Genomic DNA, 22220 nt, shown 5'->3' with positions numbered 1-22220 from the left:
AATTGATGTTTCTTAATTTAGGATAACGACACAACATTTGTGGAGTTTTTTTCTTCAGTTTTGTTCCTATTGATGCAATAATACTCGTAAAAGACGCATGGGACAGTTACAAATAGAAAAACTGTGGATAAAAGTTTCTCAAGAATGATCAAGGTCAGAGGTCTCTATTCGTTAAGTGGCGACTAAATAAAAAAGGCGGTTAAAAATTTTGGTATAATTCGCCACCCGGTCATCATTCTCCACAACTCCATCTGTGATATCGGTTAACGTTAATGTCATTAATTAGTATGAATAACTTTTATTTAAACTGACGATTTTTATGTTTTATCAGCAATTTAAAAGTTAATTAATTTGTTCATCTGCTTCCTTTTTTTTTTTTTTTTTTGATTTACAAAAAGTAGCGACTAGAAAAAAGAAGAGGCGACTAATAAATTAGCTTCTACTTGCCGATGGCGACCATAAAAAATACCCAGTCTTGATGTTTAACCCTCAATGACTGTATCATGTCTGTACTTAACCAATCGTAAACACCAACTTCACTTACTCTAATCGGTAAGAAAACAAGACAACCGAACAATACATTTTTTTTAATTACATGCATCAATATATATCCAACGCTCTGAAATTGACAAGTAAATGGACGCAAAGCTGAAGCAGAAGCTTAACGTAGGAGTCGAGGCAGAGGAATGAATTCTTTTGTTCGCAAGGGGGACTGTTGCAGTAGAAACAAATCGTTCTTTCTTAGAAAAAGACGTAATTATAACTTCCAAGACGTTCTCATCATCAAATCAAAGTATCCGTCTTCGTCAATGGATGCACTCACTCCCGTGTAATAATCGGTGAATTCTTCCTTCGTCACCTGGAACGAAATAAAAGAAGGATCATGGTAAGTGTTTTATAGCTACTCTAAGAATTGCGGTTTTCAAAATGAACTGCAATGTACCGACAGCCCGGTTATGACATCCAGAGACTGCAGTTTCGTCCTCGTTATATATCCTCATCAGTTTGAAATATAGTCAATAACCAAGCTAGAGCCGATGCCATCTCAATGAAGCTGAATCCCAACGAACTGGTAAATAAAGTTAATTCTGTATCTCAGAGCCAGAAGGACGTAAGTCCAAAAATTGCGATTTTCTGTTTATTAGTGTACTGTTATGTAGAATTATATTTTGCGTCGAGCCATGTGAACGCAATTCTTAAATAAAAAAAAAAAAAAAAACTTCAATTTTTTTATCAGGGTTAAAAGAGCGCGTGTCCCATCTTTTGCATGCGCCAGAAAAAAGTTTTTCCTCTCTACTGCAAAATTATCATAATGTGACTTACGTTCCTTTGTCTCTGAGGTACAGAATTTAGCACGCCAGCGTGAGTCCGCAGCAATGGCGCGGTTCAACTTATGTCAGGGGGAGAACCTACATGCAATGTACCGACAGACCGGGTATGAGATCCATGTCAATTTGGAAAATGGCACGATCAATGGAAAGGGTAGCTAAAAATGTTTGGGATCTATTTGCGTGCCCGGGCAGTGTTTGCGCTCCGGGCCGTCGGGCAGGACGCGTAAAATGTCTTTGAGGTGTTTGTCCTGTGTTAGGTTATGGCCTTCGTTACCTCACGGTTGTAGTTTAATTCCGGCAGTGATAATTTTTTTCCTGAGGTAAGCACAAAACTTCTGTTTTGTGACTGCGTTGGCATGAAAAACCGTAGTACAGAGAGCAGGTTCAACAACAACAAAAAGATTATTTTAAACTTGTTTTCAAAGTTACTGGGCAGTGACTTCACGACGTGCACTAGAAAAACTGAGGTAACAGGTAAAACCTCACACTTACTAGCTACCTACCCTACCTACTTCCCGAATAAGAGGAGATCGTCACCTGTCTATGAGCTGCTATTGGTTGGTGCGTTTGATTCAAATAAATGTAATGTTCCGCGCTTCTTCGCTCGTAAAATTGAAAATATTTAAAGATTGACAGAAATTATAACAAAAAAAAAAGGTTACGTATGCGTAGGAAATTGAAGTCATAAAAACGCTTTATTTAAGCATTTTTAGGACATCAATTTAAAAAAATTTCTGGAGGAGGATCCCTAAACTACCATTTTTTCCTTAACGTTATTACCAAAGACAGTCTGAAATTGTGCTTTAAAGACTGCCATTTTAAAAAAATTCGGAGGAAGATTCCTAACTGCTCCGTATCACTTAACGTCTCCAAAGATTACCTGAAATTATGTTTTATAAATTCAAAAACCTTTCAAGAGAGGATTCTCAAACTCTTCCTTTCCAAAGAAAGCGGAAAATAGACTTCAAGTATGACAAAAAAAAAAAAAAAAAAAAAAAAAAAAAAAAAAAAAAAAAAAAACAGGAGGGAACCTCCTCTTCTCCCCGTTTCTCTATCATTACTAAACATGTCCTGAGTTGGGCTACAGTGTCGAACTATTTCGAGAGAGATCCTTCAACCCTCAAGTCCTCCAATTTCCTTAACGTCATTGAGAACAGCTTAAAACTGCGTATTTAAAATTTTAGTTTCAGCAAGTTTTTCAGAGGAGCCTTTATCTCTTACCGTCACCAAAGATAACCTAAAATTAACATATATTTTTTTTTAAGTCCCAAAGGAAACATAAACCACCCCAATTCCCTATCCATATCAAAAATTAATGAACAGGTACTGAGTTGTGCTTCAGTGTCGAACTATTCCTAGAATGATCCCTCACGTCTTCCCAATTAATTCTCTTAACGTCACCAAGAACAGCCCAAAAGCACTCAAGATTGGAGTCATTGGATCACATTTTTCCGGACTTCATTGGAGCTCAAGAATGGCCACAGTATTCCCCAGATTTGAACACAATGGATTGTTCTGTTTGATCCATCGTAGAGACAAGGGTGTGTGCTAAACCTCATAAATTTTTGGCATCCCAAAAGAAATCCTTATGCAAGGCATAGGATAAAATGTCAGTGAGTGAGTTACGGCCCAGAGTCGAAAATTTTGTGACACGTTTAAAGCTTTGTATTAATCCTAAAGGTAGCCACTTTGAAAATTTGTAAATACAGGGTGTTTCTGAACTCTTGGGAAAACTTTAAGGGGTGATAGTACACATTAGGACAAACAATATAACCACAAAAAATAGCTGATGTGTGCATCACATGACTTCCTTTTACTCCAATTTAATGCAATTTCCTCATTACTGGCAGTTTAATGTGATTCAATAGTTTACTCTCTAAATATCACCCACAGTGGCCAAATTGAAACAGATTTAAAAAAAAAATCGCCAAGTTGGCGAAAAAACTTGGCGACCAAAAAACTGGCAATATATCACCAGTCCGACAAATTGTATCCGACAAATTATAACACCACTTGACTTTACATCGAAATTAACAATAATTTCCCCCCAAAAAGGGGCAAAAGAGCCCTTTAGAAACATCCGAATGCAACCAAAAGGGGAGGTGCACAACTAGACCCGACTAGAAGTTTACGTACCAAGTTTCAACTTTCTAGGACATGAAGTTCTTGAGTTATGCGACATACATACGCACGTACATACATACGTACATACAGATGTCACGAGAAAATTCGTTGTAATTAACTCGGGAATCGCGTCATTACGGATACTTCGCGTGTCTATACGTTATTAGGCACTTATCCACGTCTGATGGAGTCGGAAAAAAAAAAAAAAACTCAGTATTCATTTGGGGATGAGTAAAATGGAAATTAAGGTCGACTTTTGAGTAAAATTTTTTTCACGAATACAATGCTTCCTTTTCTGTAAAAAGAAGTAAAAAAGGCTCCCAAACGTCTTTCGAAGGAGAGAGGCGCCATTAAAGTTTTGGGTCCAAAATTTCAAATGATTATAAGAAAACGGAAAAAATGGTCGATTCGTTTGCTGTTTTCACTAAAATTATTCTTTTTTACTCGGCTGCCAGTGCGCGACGCAAGGGAGGGTAATGTGTTTATGAGTCTATGTATGTATGTTTGTTCCTATGTGGCGTTGTACAAGCTAAACCCCTTGGCCGATTTTGATAAAACTTACGTCAATCGATTTGTCTTAACCTTGGGAGTGTCACTAAACACATGACAGTAATCAAAATTCAACACATCAACAACCAGTCGCCATATTGTCAATTCGGAATAGTGTCGCTCGCTACCTGCGTGCTACACAGCGTGCGACAAATGCAGGTAGCGTTTTCATTGCCTGAATTTTTTGTTCACTAAGTCTACAAATTCGATTTTCATCTCTAACATGTAGCATTTGTTTTTCTTCGTGATTCGTACTTGACGGCCTTTTTCAGTTTTGGGAGAAATATTTGATTGATGACGTTTTCGAGTTTATACCGCTGTGTGTGGTTGACCTAAGTTCGCGCATTTTTGCTATAATTTATTTTAAGAAATTGTTCCAAAGAAACAATTATTAAGAGATAAATTTTCGTATTTAATATCATCTCTTTAGTTTATTGCTGTTGAGATTAATAAAACAAATCGGAGCAATTACAAAAAAAAAGTGAGTAAATTTTAAGAATAGTTGAAAATATATTCTTTGGTTTTCTTGCCTAGATTTAGAGAATTTTACGACGCAAATATAGGATTTTGTGAAAAATCGCATTGTCAGCCAAGGTATTAAAGACCCCAAAATCTCATAACAATTTCTTATGTTACTGCTATTTCATTGGAGTAAGGGATCTCACCACTCCGTCGACGACCCCGTTCTCCTCAAAATTCCTGAGGAACTTGTTGAGGAGCTGCTTCTCTGAGAGCTGTCCGTTGAGGTACTCGGGGTGCCGTTGTACGGAGTAGATGCCGCGCAAATCCTCGTACGTGATTCGCCCGTCTCCGGTTTTGTCCATTTTCTCGAACGCCTTCTCGACCAGCAGGAGCCGACTCGCAGACATTTTAGGCTGCAACAAGAAAGGATTGGAAGTTTTATTTAGGAAATAATCGGACTGTGACGTAAAAAAGTTCGCAAAAATGTACTGAGACTGAGATAATTTAATGAGAACTGGAAAAAAAAAAAAAAACATTCATACAAAAGAACAGACCTTAAAAAGACAGAAAAAGATGAAAATTATTTATAATAATTTTTGTTTAAATGGAAAATAATTATAAGGCAAAAAAAAAAAAAAAAAAAAGGAAAGAAAAAAGAAAAACCTCTTAAACACGCTTTTAAACGAAAGACTTGAATCAATATTAGAATACTGAATCCTCATACATATAATAGCGAATTCATTGATCGAGTAACGCTCACGTCATCAACAATGAAACTCGCGCCATAGAGTGATAAGTTGGTATTATTATTTGGTAATGTTTAACATGCAGGAAAATGCTTTATTTTGACGAGGCTCAACTGGATTTGGTAACTTAAGTGTTTTAGTGGTAAGACTGTCATTTTAGAAGAATGAATAAACGAAAAAGTGGTCAACAATGAACGCCATCTACCGGAGTTTAGGGTTAAATCACTGGAGTTAGAGTTACAATTTCAACTCTTCAAAATATCATCAGACAATTGCTTCGTTCAAATGTAGAAGCAATTTTCACTCGTCATACCTTGACGGGCGATTTTCTAGTATAAAACTAAAATACAATATTAAAAACCTGAGTTATGTGGCAAGTTTCTAAACCACAATACCCATAAAGCTAAGCCAGCTTTTAAGTTCAGCCGTAAATTTAGTTTGCTGACTTAATTTTAAAATAAATAAATAAATAAATAAATATATATATATATATATATATATATATATATATATATATATATATATATATATATATATATATATATATATATATATATATATATATATATATATATATATATATATATATAAATATATATATATATATATATATATATATATATATATATATAGAGAGAGAGAGAGAGAGAGAGAGAGAGAGAGAGAGAGAGAGAGAGAAGAGAGAAAAGAGCGAGTAGAATAAATCTGAAGAGCATTAAAAACATTAAAATGGCCGAAAAATAAACGACAGAAGAATTACAAAAATTATTGGGGAAGAATACGACAATCAGAAGATAAATCAGCCCAACCAAAAAAAAGGACTAAATGCAAGAGAAGGAAAAAAATAAAAAGAAATTTTAACGTTCATTTTACAGTGATATTTCATGGTTCAAAAAATGGTAGGTAAAATTCTAAGGGACCCGATAGGGCTGGGTGTAGCTATTTTCATATTTGGATTACTTTCTCTAAAATTAAAAAAAAATAGTAGGCGGAGGGGGGTTTAAACCGTGAGAAGAACTTTATATTTTCTACACTAAAAAAAATGCGGTTTGTTGCATCAAAAAATGGTACAAATTTACTGGGTACAAAGGATAGTGCTTGGTGTTACTATAATTTGGTTCCTGCGCATTTTACACAAAAACTTTAAAAAAAAAATCAAGTATGACTTTTTTTGTGCAGTGTACCCCCCCAAAAAAGTCGGAAAAATATTTAATAAATGATTAAAAACACTTGAAAGTAAGGTTATTATGTTTCTCATTTCTAAAGCTAAGTTTTTGCATCAAAAATAATAGTTTTCCCAGCGAACCCCAATCATGATTTTTATTTAAAAAAAAAAAAAAAAAAAACGCGATTCCAAGTATTACTACATGCTATTCGAGTAGGCAAGAATCCCATACGCTACAGAAGTGCCGCGTTGTGTATGAAAAGATCCGAAACAGAACCTGTATTGATGCTTTGCTGCGTGGAAAGTAATATGATAAAGAAAACCGTTTTACAAAAATACGATCGTTCATTTACACTTGCTAATTTATGTTTTAACTGTATTTGTTTATGTATTTTTTAGTTGTTTATTTTATTTTAGTTATTTCATTTTCCCTCCTTTATTTATTGCCATTTTTATCATTGTTTGACTATAAGTAAGTTTCGAATTAATATTTCTAGTAGTTGCGGTGTTGCTCAGCTATTTTCAAGGAAAAAAAAGGAAGTTTTAAATATACTTCGGCTTATTCCGACTCAACAGAATTTGTGTAAATGTTTCCGGTTAAAGTATGTAAATAAAGCACAAGGTATTTTGAAACAGAAGTTATATTAAAGTGTTATTTTTCACTTTTAGCAATAAATTTGTGTTTTCAAACAAAAATGGGAAAGTATCACTTTGCCCCATATAATGGGCAAAGTGCTAACATAAACTAAAATATGTTTTAAGGAAAATATTTTCTGTTTGATTTAAGAAAAAAAGAAAAAAAGGAATAATTTGTGAATGAATGAATGGAGCAAAAATTGATTAATAATTTGAAAAATTAATGATTTATAATTTAAATGAGTGAATAACTTGGTGAATGAGCAAATAAATGAATTAATGTATTATAGAATTAATTGGTTGATAATTAAATGATTAAATAACTCTATAAGGAATTAGAAAGTCACCCGTCAAGGTATAACGGGTGAAAATTGCTTCTCTTCCTCTACATTTCAACGAAGCCTGTTTGGTGACATTTTGATGGTTGAAATTTTAACCCTAACTCCAGAGGATTAACCCTAAACTCCAGTAGATAGTGCTCATAGTTGACCGCTTTTTCATTTCTTCATTCCCCTGAAATGACACATTCTTACCAGTAAAACAGTTAAGTTACTGGTTCGAACTAAGCCTTGTCACAATAAAGCCTTTCCCTGCATGTTAAACATTACCAAAACATATCAAATTATCATGCCGTGGCGCTAGTTTCATTGTTGAAACAAGCGGGTTACTCGATCATCGGCTATTATTTATGTGAGGATATAAAATAATTCCGTGTTCATCAATAATAGGAAAATGTTTCTATTTTTGTATTGTATATGTGCAATGCATGCAACTGTTGTTTAGCTAAATTTTCTTTATTCCAATATTTTTGAAAAATGTCCTACACTTTATGAGTCAGTTGCTTTGAGCCCTTAAAAACCTGACGTAACGAGAACAAAATTTAAATCGGTTTTGCGCTCCAAAGCCATAATATAGTATAAAACAAGTCACCAATCTAGCTAAGACAGTCAGATCAATACACCATAATGTTATCTTATTATGTTACCGTGGACAGGTAAACGGCATTATCTGTAGAAATGATTTTTCGAGATATTTGAAGAAATGCGTTTCGTATTCAATTCTAGCAGTAGGGAAATGTGCTAGACGTTTTATTCCCGCCTTTTTTTTCAGAACAAACCCAATAAAATAAGTACAATATAATGAGGTAGTTTTCAAAATTTTAAAAGTGTTTTTTCTGAAAGAGCATGCTTAAAAACATAGTTCACCATTTTTTTAAACATTTTGACAAAGTTTAATATTTTTAACGGTGCTATTTCATTGTTTACGCTTCTGCACATGACATCACAAATGGTGAAATGTCACTCATTGTTGCCATGGGCAGAGCGCAATATTTATTTCGCATCTTTACTCTTGTGAACTGGCAACGATATGGTTGATAGCAAGCGTAGAGCGCAATGTTTAATTCGCTTCTTGATTATCATAACGTGGAAACGCGGTAGACAGAAGCGCCAAAGTACTCCATTTGTGACGTCATAAAGACCACGCTTTATTTTCAAATCGAACATTTAAAAAAAAATAATTAAAAATGAAGTGTTGGGAAAATTAAAGTTTTTTTTTTCCTTGCTCCATGTTATTATTTTTTATTTTTTTGCTTATTCTACAAATTTTAGTGACTAAAATTAGTACTTTTGACTGAAGGAAACAACCCCTTTATGACGAAAATTCAAAAAGTTGGAAAAAAAAAAAGCCCTTTACCTGCCCATAGCAGTATATTATAAATATCTAATGATAGTGTCAGAGCAGTCAATGAAATCGTTATAAAAATATGACGTAGAAAAGACAGAATGAATTTTCTAATCGGTGTTTCAAATTTTAAGCACAGGCCAAAATAAATCAAATACTGTAGTTTTCAATGCATTTAAAAAAACTGAAATAACACTGTCATACAAGTTTGTTGCATAATAATTTTGCACTTATTGAACAAAAGTCTATGAAGTTAAATTGGGCTCCTGATGAGGGGAGACATTTTGATACTTGAGATATTCGCACTATAGCAAATTTTTTGTAGTTTTCGCTTCGTTCCAGCAAGATTAGCAAAGCCAAAAAACTTTAATCACCAGAATATATTGTTCTTTTGAGCGTATTACTGAACTCGCACCTGCTTAACTGTTATGATTTATGTAAGATAGTGAACAAGTACGGACAGAGATGTGACCCGTATGGAACTATACTTGAAGCTTCTGGGAAATGGCGGGTAATAGCGAAAAGCAGGGTCTGATCACCGCACAGAAGGACTAGGCTTGGGCCGGGGATCCATCTTCCTAAGAGGACCCAAATTACTTGAAGAATTATGCATATTATTACAACTATAAGAAAATAAGTGTATTTTTAAAATAATCTTATATAATTAAAAACTGAACATATGTACCTATGTATCTATGTATGTATCCATGTTCAAGTTACTTCACCCGAACGACAGTGAACTGACCATCGAACCAGGTATCGATGGATTCGTAATCTTCCCATCTATATGTTTGGCTATTTAACATAATCAATCGATAATAATTAGCGGAGATATCAATTAAAAACTATATTAATTATAACACTTAGATTTCGGCATAAAATCCCTATTTTTCGAAGGCTTTCCTCCGTTCAAATTATTATTCAGTGCTTCATCTCAACTTTCCGTAACAATGGTTTTATTTAAATTTGTAGCGTGAAGAAAATCATTGAGAAGAAAGATCTGTTGACATTTTTTTTCTTTGGAATATGCACAAATAAAACTCTGGTTTTTGTTTTAAAGGCTTTTCCTGTAATTGGGGAATTTAAAATGTTTACTTTTTGTTTTTTTTTTTTTTTTTTTTTTGCGCAATCTGCCACGAAACTTCGCTGTTTTTTTTTTTTTTTTCGTTCAAACCTGATTGTTGAACACGCGTCACTTGACATAACTTTTATTTTCGAGGTAGAATATGCGAAGACGGGCGACGCAGCTAGTAATAATGAAGCAATGACCTGTCAACCGAAAAAAAAACTTTCTTAAAGAAGAATTTTTATTCATTCTGCATTCCGACAGGTCCCAAACCTGTAAATCAACCACTGCGTTCCGCTACAAAGTCTTCGGGGGGCCTCCAAATTATTGTAGGTCTAGGGCCTCCTTTTGAGTTAGTGGGGCACTGGCAAGAAGGGAGCGATAACCCGCAAATTTATCAATAAGTGTCTTGCGTCACTAATAAAATGAAATTGAAACATACAAGTACAAAATGATCAACATGTGAATTCCGGTGGAGTGCTTTGAAAAGGAAACAAAGTCAGACATGATTTTTTTTAACCACGGACATGAACTCTTTGTACCCGAACAGACGTGCCATTAACTTTTTTTTTCTTTTTTGTCCGCTCTCTGTGTATAGTGCAAGTGGCTTCTATTCAAAGTGTCCTCTTATACCCAGACGATTGGTGAATTATTCCTTCCGACTAGGCCCTCCATTTAAATATTCTGCTCGTATTTTCCTGCTTCTGCCATGATGATGGGGAACACGTGACAGACGACGGTGTTTCCCCTGCGTGACATTGGAACATTCGAATCATCTGCTCTCGAAAAGAGACAGCGCAGTCCCCAGAGCTCATTTTTTGATGCTGGGCAGTTGTCGTTTTCTGTCTCATTTAGACGACCCATGTTTAGAGCGGTTCAAAAGATAAATGCACCAAGCATTTCTTCAATATTTGTTTAAAAGAAATTATGATGTCGGCTTAGGTTGTAAATAACGAGAAAACGGCAAAAGATGATAGGAATTAGGAATGTCATTCAAGCACACTGAATGATATTGCGCTGTTCAACAATACAGCTTGAGAGATCAGTCCCTGGTGCACAATCACTTTGCAGCATTTATGAAGAAAAAATTTAGGCAATTTTTAATTTTTATCACAAGTGACGGATTAAAAGTAAATTATTGATATATATATATATATATATATATATATATATATATATATATATATATATATATATATATATATATATATATATATATATATATATATATATATATATATATATATATATATATATATATATATATATATATATATATATATATATATATATATATATATTCAGTCTCGTCAGTCGTTTCAGAATTATCGTCTGCGTTTTGCAGATAAAAATATCATATCCCTTTTTTCTTTCCTCTTTCTACTCATTTGTTTATTTATTTCCTTTTTCACTTATTTGATCATTTAATCTTAACTTCAAATGTTTAGATACGGTAATTATGAAATACATTTCTTTTAATATATCATATCTTACTAAAGAATTTCTTAACACTAAAGACACTGATTTGAACTCATTTGTAATATGCTTCCTATTTTCATTTTTTTTTTTAAATTGCGGTTTTCCAAATTAATTTTAACATTGACTAAATCTTTTAGTAAATTAAATATGCTCAGGGATAATTCTGCAATTTTTTTGAGACGCATATCAACAATACGGAACGCCTCAGTATCAAATACCCTTAAAATATGTCAACTTTGGAAATATGAAACAACCTCAATGTAAAAAAAAAGCATTAGAAAAAAGTAAAACTTACACTAATGTAAAACGTAAGCTTTACGTAATTAATAATTCAAAAAACTTCAAAACATGGTGCGCTTAAGCTTACAACTTTTAATTTAAAAAGCAGACATAATAATTTTTAAAAGTAATGGTGCCTAGAAAATCAAATGCCACAAAAGCAGGTGAAAATATGTATCTAGGTTAAGGACTGATTAGTTATGCGACTCACACTCCGAAAAGATATGTGGTTATGCTCCTGGTCAACCTGGTCAATTGCACAGTGGGAATAACCACTAATTGAATGGGTAGCGGGAAAAACGTTGCATGTTGAAAACATCAACTTTTCAGTACAGCCATAAAAAACGTATCTGCTTAGTACAATATACGAAACAGGCCACTGAGAGCAAGATACGACGTTTTTCCGTTCAATTACCTACTCACTTCCTATTGCAAGGAAGCTCCAAGGCAAGTTTGCAACATACAACGTTCTTCCATTAATTATGAACACTTTATTTACGAGGTCAATGACAATTAGTGCGTTTTCTGACCGTGTAAACGAACTAAAAACACAAGTGATTTATTCTCAGGACTATATTCATTGTTTTTCTCCATTGATAAAATGTAGGAACTACATAGGAGCGCATGGTTGCAAACGCAATGCTGTAGCGTTACATGCACACAAAGCCAGACACTGAAGGGTGTGAAACAGAGCCCAACTTTACAACACAAAGACTATTTTACACAACAGTTTTGTTTTTAAGAAAGGTTTAAAGCCTTTGCATAAAGTTTCGGCCTGTAACTCTAATACATGCGTAGCAATGATAATGTAGGCATCGATGACAAAGCAATATTCTAGTTACACGTGGAGCTTTTGAATAATTTATGAATGGGTCAGTACAGTCAAGTTTGAATTTGGGTAAATCATGCACCTAAAATATTTTTAACATTTTCAAATATGCTTCAAGTTATAGTAAAACTGATTCATATCCTAAGTATTCTGTAAATTTGCACCAGTTTTTTTTTTTTTTTTGCTACAAGATTTTGATGCACATTAATTTTTTTAGTGTAATGATGGGATACCAAAAAATAAGAAATAGTTACGAAATAATAGTTGACAATACTTACAATATCAACGAAAATTTAAAAATTCAGAGGCTTTAAAAAATTAACAAAAAAATGTAGTAATGACGCAAATCATATTAAATTTTCATTTAGTATCAACTCATTTAAAATTGCTAACAACGTGAAAGCAATTTGTAATTTTAAGGCTCAAACTTTAGTTGAGGCTTCAAAAGAATAACAGAAAAAAAAGATACAGTAATGACGCAAATCATATTAAATTTTCATTTGGTATCAACTCATTTAAAATTGCTAACAACGTGAAAGCAATTTGTAATTTTGAAACAAACTTTAGTTTCTTACACAATTAACTAATACTAGTGTTCGCCCAGTGGTCGAAACTCGACCATATTCATAAATGAATATTTGAGAAAACTTGAATGAATTTAACTATTTCCAATATTTTTATTTCTACTCTTACTCATGTTTACTGCATATCTGTAAGCATACAATTTTTATATGTACACAAAATAACAAACAGTAATAATTTATTTCAATTTTGCTTTTTGTCTGTTAATCTCAAAATAAATGGATGAAAGGGAATATTTCGGTAATGGGGTTGTTTCCGAAATTTTAAAACGTATTTTTTTTTCTGAAAGAGCATGCTTCAAAACAAAGGTTTTAACCATTTTTAAATAATTTGAAAACATTTAATATTTTTTAATTATTATTTTAATCGATGTGCAGATTGAAATTCATTTCATCAAAAGCGATGAAATGCCATTCACTGATGTCATTAGCCCATAACGCAAATTATCATAACCTGAAAACATGGTTGACAGCAAAGTGTAAAAATTTTGCTCGGCTATGGAGTAGCGCGCCAAAGTACGTCACTTGTAACGTCATAAAGACCTCGCTTTATTTCCAAAATCAAACATTTAAAAAAATAATAAAAAATAACTGTCGGGGAAATAAAAGTTTTTTCTGGCTCCACGTTATTTCTTTTGCTTATTCTATCAATTTCATTGAATAAAAGTAGTACTTTTAATTGAAGAAAACAACCCCATCAAGAAATTGGTGTGGTCGTCAAATTCCTGGCTTGAATAATTTTACTTTGGATACCATGTTGTTTTGTGCTTACCTTATGCAAATAAACATTTCCCTACTCTTTGTTTACGTATGCAAAGGAAAAACATTTTTCGCGCTGGCATTGGAAACAAAAAATTTCACGCCAATGGATAAAAATCGCCAATCATCCAATTTTAGAAAGGAATGAAGCTGCAAAACTCAGTTTATACGTAAAACTTCTGCTTGAACAATATTACTTATAAAACTTCTACTATTATTGAGTAATTTGCTTTGATATCGTCATTGGAAATATAAATTTCCAAGTATGAAATGAACGAACTCAACTCGTGGCAACATATAACTGTCCATTCGAAAACACTGGACTTCGCAAACAAAGTACAAAAAAAAAAAGGTCGTCTTTGAGATTTTATTATGGTTAAGCGCGGTGCATAACTGATGTCACACCTTTCAACACTTTCGACCCTCTCCCCTTTTTGTCACAAATTTTGCACTTCTTCCCTTAGTCACATGTTGCGCTGTTTTCCATAAACGTTCCTATTAAAAAAAGCTTGTTGTCACATTTTCCCCATTGTATGCTCCTCTTGTCATGTCTTTCCTCTCCCTTGTCACAAACTGTTACTATTTCGAGAACCCCACCTTAAAGCGGGACTTTATTCGTGGACAGCCCCTATTTTGTGGCAACCGTGTGCAAATATAAATTTCCCTACTCTTTGTTTTCAAATGTTTTCAAGTAAAAACATTTCTCGAGCTGCAATTGGTGCCAAAAATTTGACGCCAATAGATGAGGAGCGCCTGCCAATTTAACAATTATCGAAATCTTCCCGAATGAAATGATCCTGCAAAACTCAGATTATACGTAAAACTTCTGCATGAACAATGCTTCTTTTAATAAGTTTAATATTATTGAGTAAGTTGCCTTGATCTCTGCCGTTAGAATTATTAACTTCCAAACAGTCAAATGAATGAATCCTACTTGCTACATTACAAAATTGTCCATTCAAAAACACTGGGCGTCGCAATTAAAGTGCTGTTTTTAAAAGAATCGTGTTTGTTATTTGTTTGCGGTTTAGGGGAAAACTGACAAATGCACTTTTTCAAAACTTTTGATCTTTCTCCCCTTTGTCGCAAAGTTTCACACTTCACCATAAACCCTCTTCCCTTTGCCACATATCACACTGTTTTTCATAGACGTTCTTCAAAAATAGCTTGATGTCTCATTCTCCCCGTTCCTCTTGTCATTTATTTCCTCCGCCTTGTCACGAACGGTTAAAATTTAACGAACCCCACCTTAAAGAGGGACTTGATTCGTAGTCAGTTCCTTGCAAATAGACATTTCTTTACTCCTTTTTTAAGAATGCAAAAGAAAAATATTTCTCGCCTTGGCATTGGTGCCAAAATGGATAAAGTTTGTCAATTTCACAATGGAGTCGTTTCCAAAATTTTAAAAGTATTTTTTTTCTGAAAGAGCATGATTAAAAACATGGGATCTAATCATTTTTTTAAATAATCTGTTTAAATTTAATATTTTTAAAAAATTACTTAAATCGGCTTTCATTACTTACGCTTCTGCCGATGACATCACAAATAATGAAATGTCATTCAGTGTTGCCATTCACAGAGCAAAATATTTAATTCGCATCTTTACTCACATGTATTGGCAACGATATGGTTGATAGCAAGCGTAGAGCACAATTTAAATTCTCGTCCTGATCATCATAACATGGAAACGCGATAGAAAGATGCGCCAAAGACCATGTTATTTTTATTATTTTATTTTATTTATTTAATAATTTATTTATTTATTTATTTATTTTTTTGCTCATTCTGTCGATTTCAGTGACAAAAAGTACTACTTTTGACTGAAGGAAACAACCCCATTACAGAAGTCGTTCTGAATGAAATGATGCTGCAAAACTCCCTTAATACGTAAAACTTCAGTACAAACAATATTCTTTGTAAGTAGGCATGATCTTGCCGTTAAATTAAAATTTCCAACAGTCAAATGAACGAACTCTACTCACGTACACAAGTAATGGGGTCGTTTATAAAATTTTAAAAGTATTTTTTTTCTGAATGAGCATGATTAAAAACATAGGATCTTACCATTTTTAAATAATTTGTTTAAGTTTAATATTTATTAAAAATTACTTAAATCGGTGTGCTTTCATTGTTTACGCTTCTGACGATGACATCACAAATGATGAAATGCCATTCAATGTTGCCATTCACACAGCAAAATATTTTATACGTATCTTTACTCATATGGATTGGCAACGATATGGTTGATAGCAAGCGTAGAGCGCAATTTTAATTCGCTTCTTGATTATCATAACGTGGAAACGTGGTAGAAAGATGCGCCAAAGAGCATCATTTGTGACGTCATCAAAATCACGCCTTGTTTGAAAAATGTGACATTTAAAAAACTAATCAAAAAATAACTGTTAGGAAAATGAAAGTATTTTCTGGGGGCCTTGTTATTTTTTTTCTTTTTTTTTGCTTATTCTATCAATTTCAGTGACAAAAAGTACCACTTTTGACTGAATTAAACAACACCATTGTCCACGCGAAAACACTGGACGTCAAAATAATGCGCCAATTTTATCAAAAGTTTCACCTTGTGATCTGTTTGTGGTGATAGCGAATGCAGGTATCATTGGGATCTGGAACTGAAAGCCGTCCCTCACTCCGTAAAATGCCACGGAAATATAAGTTCGTTGCTTGAGGCACCTGGGGCCCTGCCCCTTATCCTCTGGTGTGGTATGTTGATAGTTCCCCGGTTGGGGCCATGGCTTTATTTTGGCGCAGAAGATGGTTGCATGGATGTACGAGAGATGTGGCTTCCTCTAACGGGAGTACCATAATGGTTAGCCGAAGGCTCTTCAAAGTAAATTTCAACTAAAGTTCTTCTTTATTTAAATAAGTTTAAGTATTATTTTTTTTCGCTTCCTACATATTTTTTTAAAGTTTTATACTTTTTTTCCCCCGTGGGGGATTTCTAGGCTATTTGAATGAATAAAAATAAAATAAAATTAAGACAATGATAAAATGTTGATAAGAAATTTAAAAAGAAAATAGTGAAATGAAAATAGATAGGAGCATGCTCCCAGCCAGAGTGTAGCACAATAACTAGAGTCGAAACGAGGTATGAACCCGATATCCGTAAAATGATTTATTTAAATATTAAAATCGCGAAAACATAATCAAAATGAAAATATTTTAAATGCCCGTAGTTACCCAAAAAGCCTCAATAATAAAAACAAATGCAAGTATTTCATTTCTCTATGCTCAAGCGAGAATTGGCAACACCACAATATTATCCAGCAATTTCTTCACGCTAACTATGTCGCGTGAAAAAGCAAATAAAAAGGAATTTTCACTAACTTTTAATTGCTTCTAGCGCGTTTTCTAGCCATTTTAGCGGATTGGCATTTTCGAACGGTTTACCGGGTAGAACGTGTTTTATAGTATTTTGCACGAGCTTTCCAACCATACCAAGCTCGAAGCGCTAAAATGCATTTTTCATGTAGAAAGAGCTGTTTAAAAAACCAATTAAAACTTAATGTTTTACGCTTCCAACAATGAATTTCAACAATGGAAAAGAGATAAAATTAAAATTTTTGAGTTTCGCTAACTAAAAAACTCTTATAACTTTTTTTCTAGTGGATTTAGGTTATTGGACCTTGGGCGCCCTGACAATTTTTTCGTTAGGAGTATTTTTTAAAGACCTTTCCAACCATATCAAATTAGAAAAAATTGGATCATCCCTTCGCGTAGAAAGAGCAATTTAGGACAAAAATGCGTTTTTTATTAATATCTCCTTTAATTAGCGTCCGATTTCAAAAAATTTTATTGATGACACTAAAACTCGGCAATAGCTACCGAACAAAAAAAGAATGAAGGAAATCGGTTCACAAACAGAGGAGGAATCGGCACCGAAAGAAAACGGCTTGCCTATTAATATATAAAGATATGTTTGTAGATAATGACTGGATATTTAGCATAAATTTATGTTGACACACTAACACACATCGATGACAGCATGTGTTAATATAAATTTTCATCGATTCACAACCCTATCAAACCTTTTTTAAAAACTAAAATATTGTATAAAATCGTCTTTGTGCTGTAAATTTGTGACCCTTCTACATCCGTCAGGGTTTGTGTGTATGTAGCGCCTCAATATTGTGTTTAAGGCTATACGTTCTTACAAAATTCTTGCTTGTTATTCTTGCTTGAACACTTAGTTCCGAATCGCCCTGTATATAGACTGATAAACTACGTGGATTAAACAACTCAGATGATAAAAATCAACCTTTCGCTCACTCACCCTAACTGCTCTCAGGAATTCTTCGTACCGGACGCTGCCGGACCCATCTTTGTCGAACTGTTCGAAAAGCTTCTTGGCGTCTTCGTCAGAAATATCGAGCCCAGTGTCCCGGATGCCCTTCGTAAACTCTTCCAAATTCAGATCTCCGCTGTTGTTGTCATCCATGCGACGGAACACCCTGCAAGACATAGATTACAAACTACTACCAAAAATATTGCGTCCGAACATAAATTTCCATGTAACTTTCAAAGTTATTAACTTTTCAATGGTTATAGGACGGTTTTCCGTAATAGATTTAGTATCGTCACCTCAGAGCAACAGTAGGATATTTTTGTGTTATTCCTGGGATTAGATGTCTTATTTTTGCTCTGAGGCGACGATATGTACTTTGTAAGACGCATAATAAGGATTAAGAAAATCACTTAGTTTTATGATGATTTAAAATAAAATTTGTATTACAAAAATAATGTAACTATTCGAATGCTTTACTTTCAACTTATATCTATTACTGGCAAAAATACCCGGCCTTGCATGTGTCAGTAATAATTATGAGAAACAATCGTTACTTGCATTTGTTTTCTGCTTTAAGTGAAAGAATTCAAAACACACCTTTTTGACATGATTAAAAATCGAGCTTCTTCCTTACTCATAAAACTATAGTAGCAATCAGTATAAAAAACAAAATAGTATTGATTTAGAAACGAAAGCACTACATTTAAGCATAAGATTTTGAAGAATTTACAAAATATGAAATTAATTTCATGTATTTAAAAAGGTTTATCTGGTTATACTTTTTTTCAAGAGCCATTGTCTGTAAGAATCAGGCAGTTTTGAACATTTGTGATTGTTGACATTTTAATTTTTTTTTTCACATATGTTGTTCCTTATCATGAATGTAATGTAAATCCGAAATTTGAGCTTTGTCTGACTCACCGTTTTTGAGAAAACATTTTTTTTTGTTTAGGGGGCGTGGCACATTTTTGCTGGTTTTTCAAATTTGCAGATTTTAATGTGCTTGTTGCTTGAAGCGTCCTTATAATGACATGGATTTTTTAATTCCATATTTCAATAAGATCTTGTTAGATACTGTTACAGCTGTCAAATCGGTGACACTACGAGGGCGACGCCCACAAACTCTGTTTAAAAATGACCGAAAATGAAATTTTTTCTATATTCAAGGCCAATTTTCTCAAAGCGCCTTCATGATGACACCAACATTTTTAGATCATTTTCTAGCCACATTTACATACATCAAAAATATATATCAAAATCGGTGTCAATATAAGGACGAAAGAAGATATTGGAACTTTTATTCGATAAATTTCACAAAAACACAAATATTTAGAATCTAATCACAACTGTCGCCCTCATAGCAGAGATCTGATACTTCATTAGGTTGATAACCAACATGTTTGTCTAACATTTGCACACAAAAAATCAGTGTCACTCCTATTATTTTTGGAAATATAATCGTTCCAAGTTAGTACGTTATAGCGTTTTTTTTATGTTTATTTATTTAATATTTTCACACCCAGATTTTTTTTTTTTTTTTTTTTTGAACATATTTATTTTTAATTTAATACAAAGAAGTTTACCTTATAACATAAACAGCTTTGGGCAGCAAGAGAGTATTTTTCTTGAATAGAAAATGCCCGTTTTGATATAAGTACCAGATGGATCTATTGTGCATAACATGTCTAGATTATTATACCAATACTCTTCTTGTCTTTCCGGCCAAACAAATTTATTTATTCCAATTGTTCTTGACATGCATTTGACCTAAACTTGCAAATGGTCAACTTCTACTATTTTTCTGGAATACCATGTTTTCCCATGCTTTAGTGCTACAAAATTAGCAGTTTTCAATAAAAGATGACCGTCTTTCTGAAATTGGTTGATTTGATTCTTAATGTTTTCTTCGTTTTGGTCTAAGTTACCTCAAATTCAGTTTCAGATTCTGAATGTTCGCTTTCTTCAATATTCTCATTTGATGCATTGAGAATGCATTCGTTTTTTTTTTTTTTTTTTTTTTTGTTTCTTCCATCGAAAAAAAAAAGGGATAGGATTTGGTTCATAGTACAATACTCTGAAGCAACGAACAGTTTTTTCCCCGTTACGAACTGCATTTCTCATTTAAGTGTGCAACTTGACAGGGATGTTGTTTTTTCATAGTATTTTCACCAATCGTAAATTGTTCTTATAAATATTGCTTCTGCTTTGAAGTGAACTTGAACTGAGCTCGTAAAGATAGGGCCCATCCAATTTCATTAAATTGAACTTGTGGCAATGTAGGGGTATTTATTAATTGAAAATTTGAAGCATTTATATAAGATGTTTGTAAGAGCTTCTCTCTATACATCTTTCGTATAAAATCCATTTGAAAGTTGAGGTTAAATGTATGCCAAGAACAATTGGAATAAATAGATTTGTTTGGCCGAAAAAGCAAGATGAGTATTGCTATGATAATCTAGACATATTATGCACAATACATCCGCCTGTACCTATATCAAAACGGGCATTTTCTATTCAAGAAAAAGACGCACTTACTGCCCAAAGCTGTTTATGTTAAAAGATACACTTTTTTGTATTAAATTAAAAATAAATATGTTCAAAAAACTACCTGGGGGTGAAAAGATTAAATAAATAAATATTATAAAAACGCCATAACGTACTAACTTCGAACGATCACATTTCCAAAAATAATAGGAGTGACACCGATTTTTTTCGTGCAAATGTTAGACAAACATGTTGGTTATCAACCTAATTTAGTATCAGATCTTTGCTATGAGGGCGACAGTTGTAGTTAGATTTTAAATATTTGTGTTTTTGTGAAATTTATCGAATAAAAGTTCCAATATCTTCTGGCGCCCTTATAGTGACACCGATTTTGATACATATTTTTGATGTATGTAAGTGTGGCTAGAAAATGATCTAAAAATGTTGGTGTCATCATGAAGGCGATTCGAGAAAATTGGTCTTGAATATAGAAAAAAATTCATTTTCGGTCATTTTTAATCGGAGTTTGTGGGCGTCGCCCTCGTAGTGTAACCGATTTGACAACTGTAACAGTATCTAACAAGACCATATAGTAATATGGAATTAAAAAATCCATGTCATTATAAGGACGCTTCAAGCAACAAGCACATTAAAATCTGCAAATTTGAAAAACCAGCAAAAATGTGCCACGCCCCCTAAACAAAAAAAATTGTTTTCTCAAAAACGGTGAGTCAGACAAAGCTCAAATTTCGGATTTACATTACATTCATGATTAGGAACAACCTATGTGAAAATAAAGAAAATTAAAAATCCCAACAATCACAATCTGCCTGATCCTTACAGACAATGGCTCTTAACATGGAGTCTAAAACCTTCTTTGTATACCTATTGAAATACGAAGTGTTAAAAAAAATGTGGCGGCCCGTATCTCCTTATACTTGCTTTAGTTATTTTGAGAAATTTCAATTATTGTGGGCTCTTGGTGCGATTTAAAATGTTACCAAAGCGGGAATCGTTTCTTGATACCTTCGATAATGCTTCTTCTCCTTACTTTGTAAAACGGTATGATATTAATTTTCGTTACAGAGATATTGTCGTCAGATGCTGAGATACTTTTGGTCGCCATAAAACGGCGCTAAACAGTTTCATCCAAAATGTTTCCGAAATAAGTAGTAAAATTTGGTGATTGTTTGAAATTGTGCGAAAAGAAAATTAATGGAAGTTTTTGTGCTGTTTATGGATTTGCCTAATTTAATAATTAATTAATTTTAATGTCCGATTTTTCAAACAAGGCGTGGTCTTGATGACGTCACAAATGCTGCTCTTTGGCGCAATTTTCTACCACGTTTCCACGTTATGATAATTAAGAATTCAAAAATGTTTTTCAAAATTTTGGAAAGGACCCCATTAATTATTGCGTTCTACGTTTGCTATCAACCGTATTTTTACCAGTACACGAGAATAAAGAAGTAAATGAAGTGTTGCGCTCTGCGCTAATGGCAATAGTGAATGGCAGTTCATCAATTGGGATGTCATGCGCAGAAGCGTAAAAATGAAATTGAGTCTGCGCACCGATTTAAATTTTTTTAAATAGTAAACTCTGTCAAATTATTTTAAAAATGGTCAAATCCTATGTTTTTAAGCATGCTCTTTTAGAAAAAAAAATACTTTTAAAATTTCGGAAACGATCCCATTATAATTATTCTCATTTCATTCACATATTTATTTTGGTGGTTGACTTACTTTT

The 22220-nt window shown here is 33.3% G+C and overlaps 1 protein-coding gene across 1 annotated transcript in view; it reads right to left on the bottom strand.

Annotated features, from left to right (window-relative positions):
* Positions 1 to 604: 604 nt before the first annotated feature.
* The window catches only part of LOC129222747 (calcyphosin-like protein), a 42631-nt gene continuing 21015 nt past the window's right edge, over positions 605 to 22220 (bottom strand). Inside the window, exons 2-4 of the mRNA XM_054857278.1 lie at positions 17978 to 18155; positions 4670 to 4879; positions 605 to 859 (exon numbers count right to left, since the gene is read on the bottom strand). Coding sequence (XP_054713253.1) covers positions 758 to 859; positions 4670 to 4879; positions 17978 to 18142 — 477 coding nt within the window. The 5' untranslated portion in view covers positions 18143 to 18155 and the 3' untranslated portion in view covers positions 605 to 757. The remainder of the gene's footprint in view (positions 860 to 4669; positions 4880 to 17977; positions 18156 to 22220) is intronic.

The sequence above is a fragment of the Uloborus diversus genome, chromosome 5 (assembly GCF_026930045.1).
Source record: "Uloborus diversus isolate 005 chromosome 5, Udiv.v.3.1, whole genome shotgun sequence".
Lineage (NCBI taxonomy): Eukaryota > Metazoa > Arthropoda > Arachnida > Araneae > Uloboridae > Uloborus > Uloborus diversus.
This window is presented reverse-complemented; position numbering and strand designations above follow the sequence as displayed.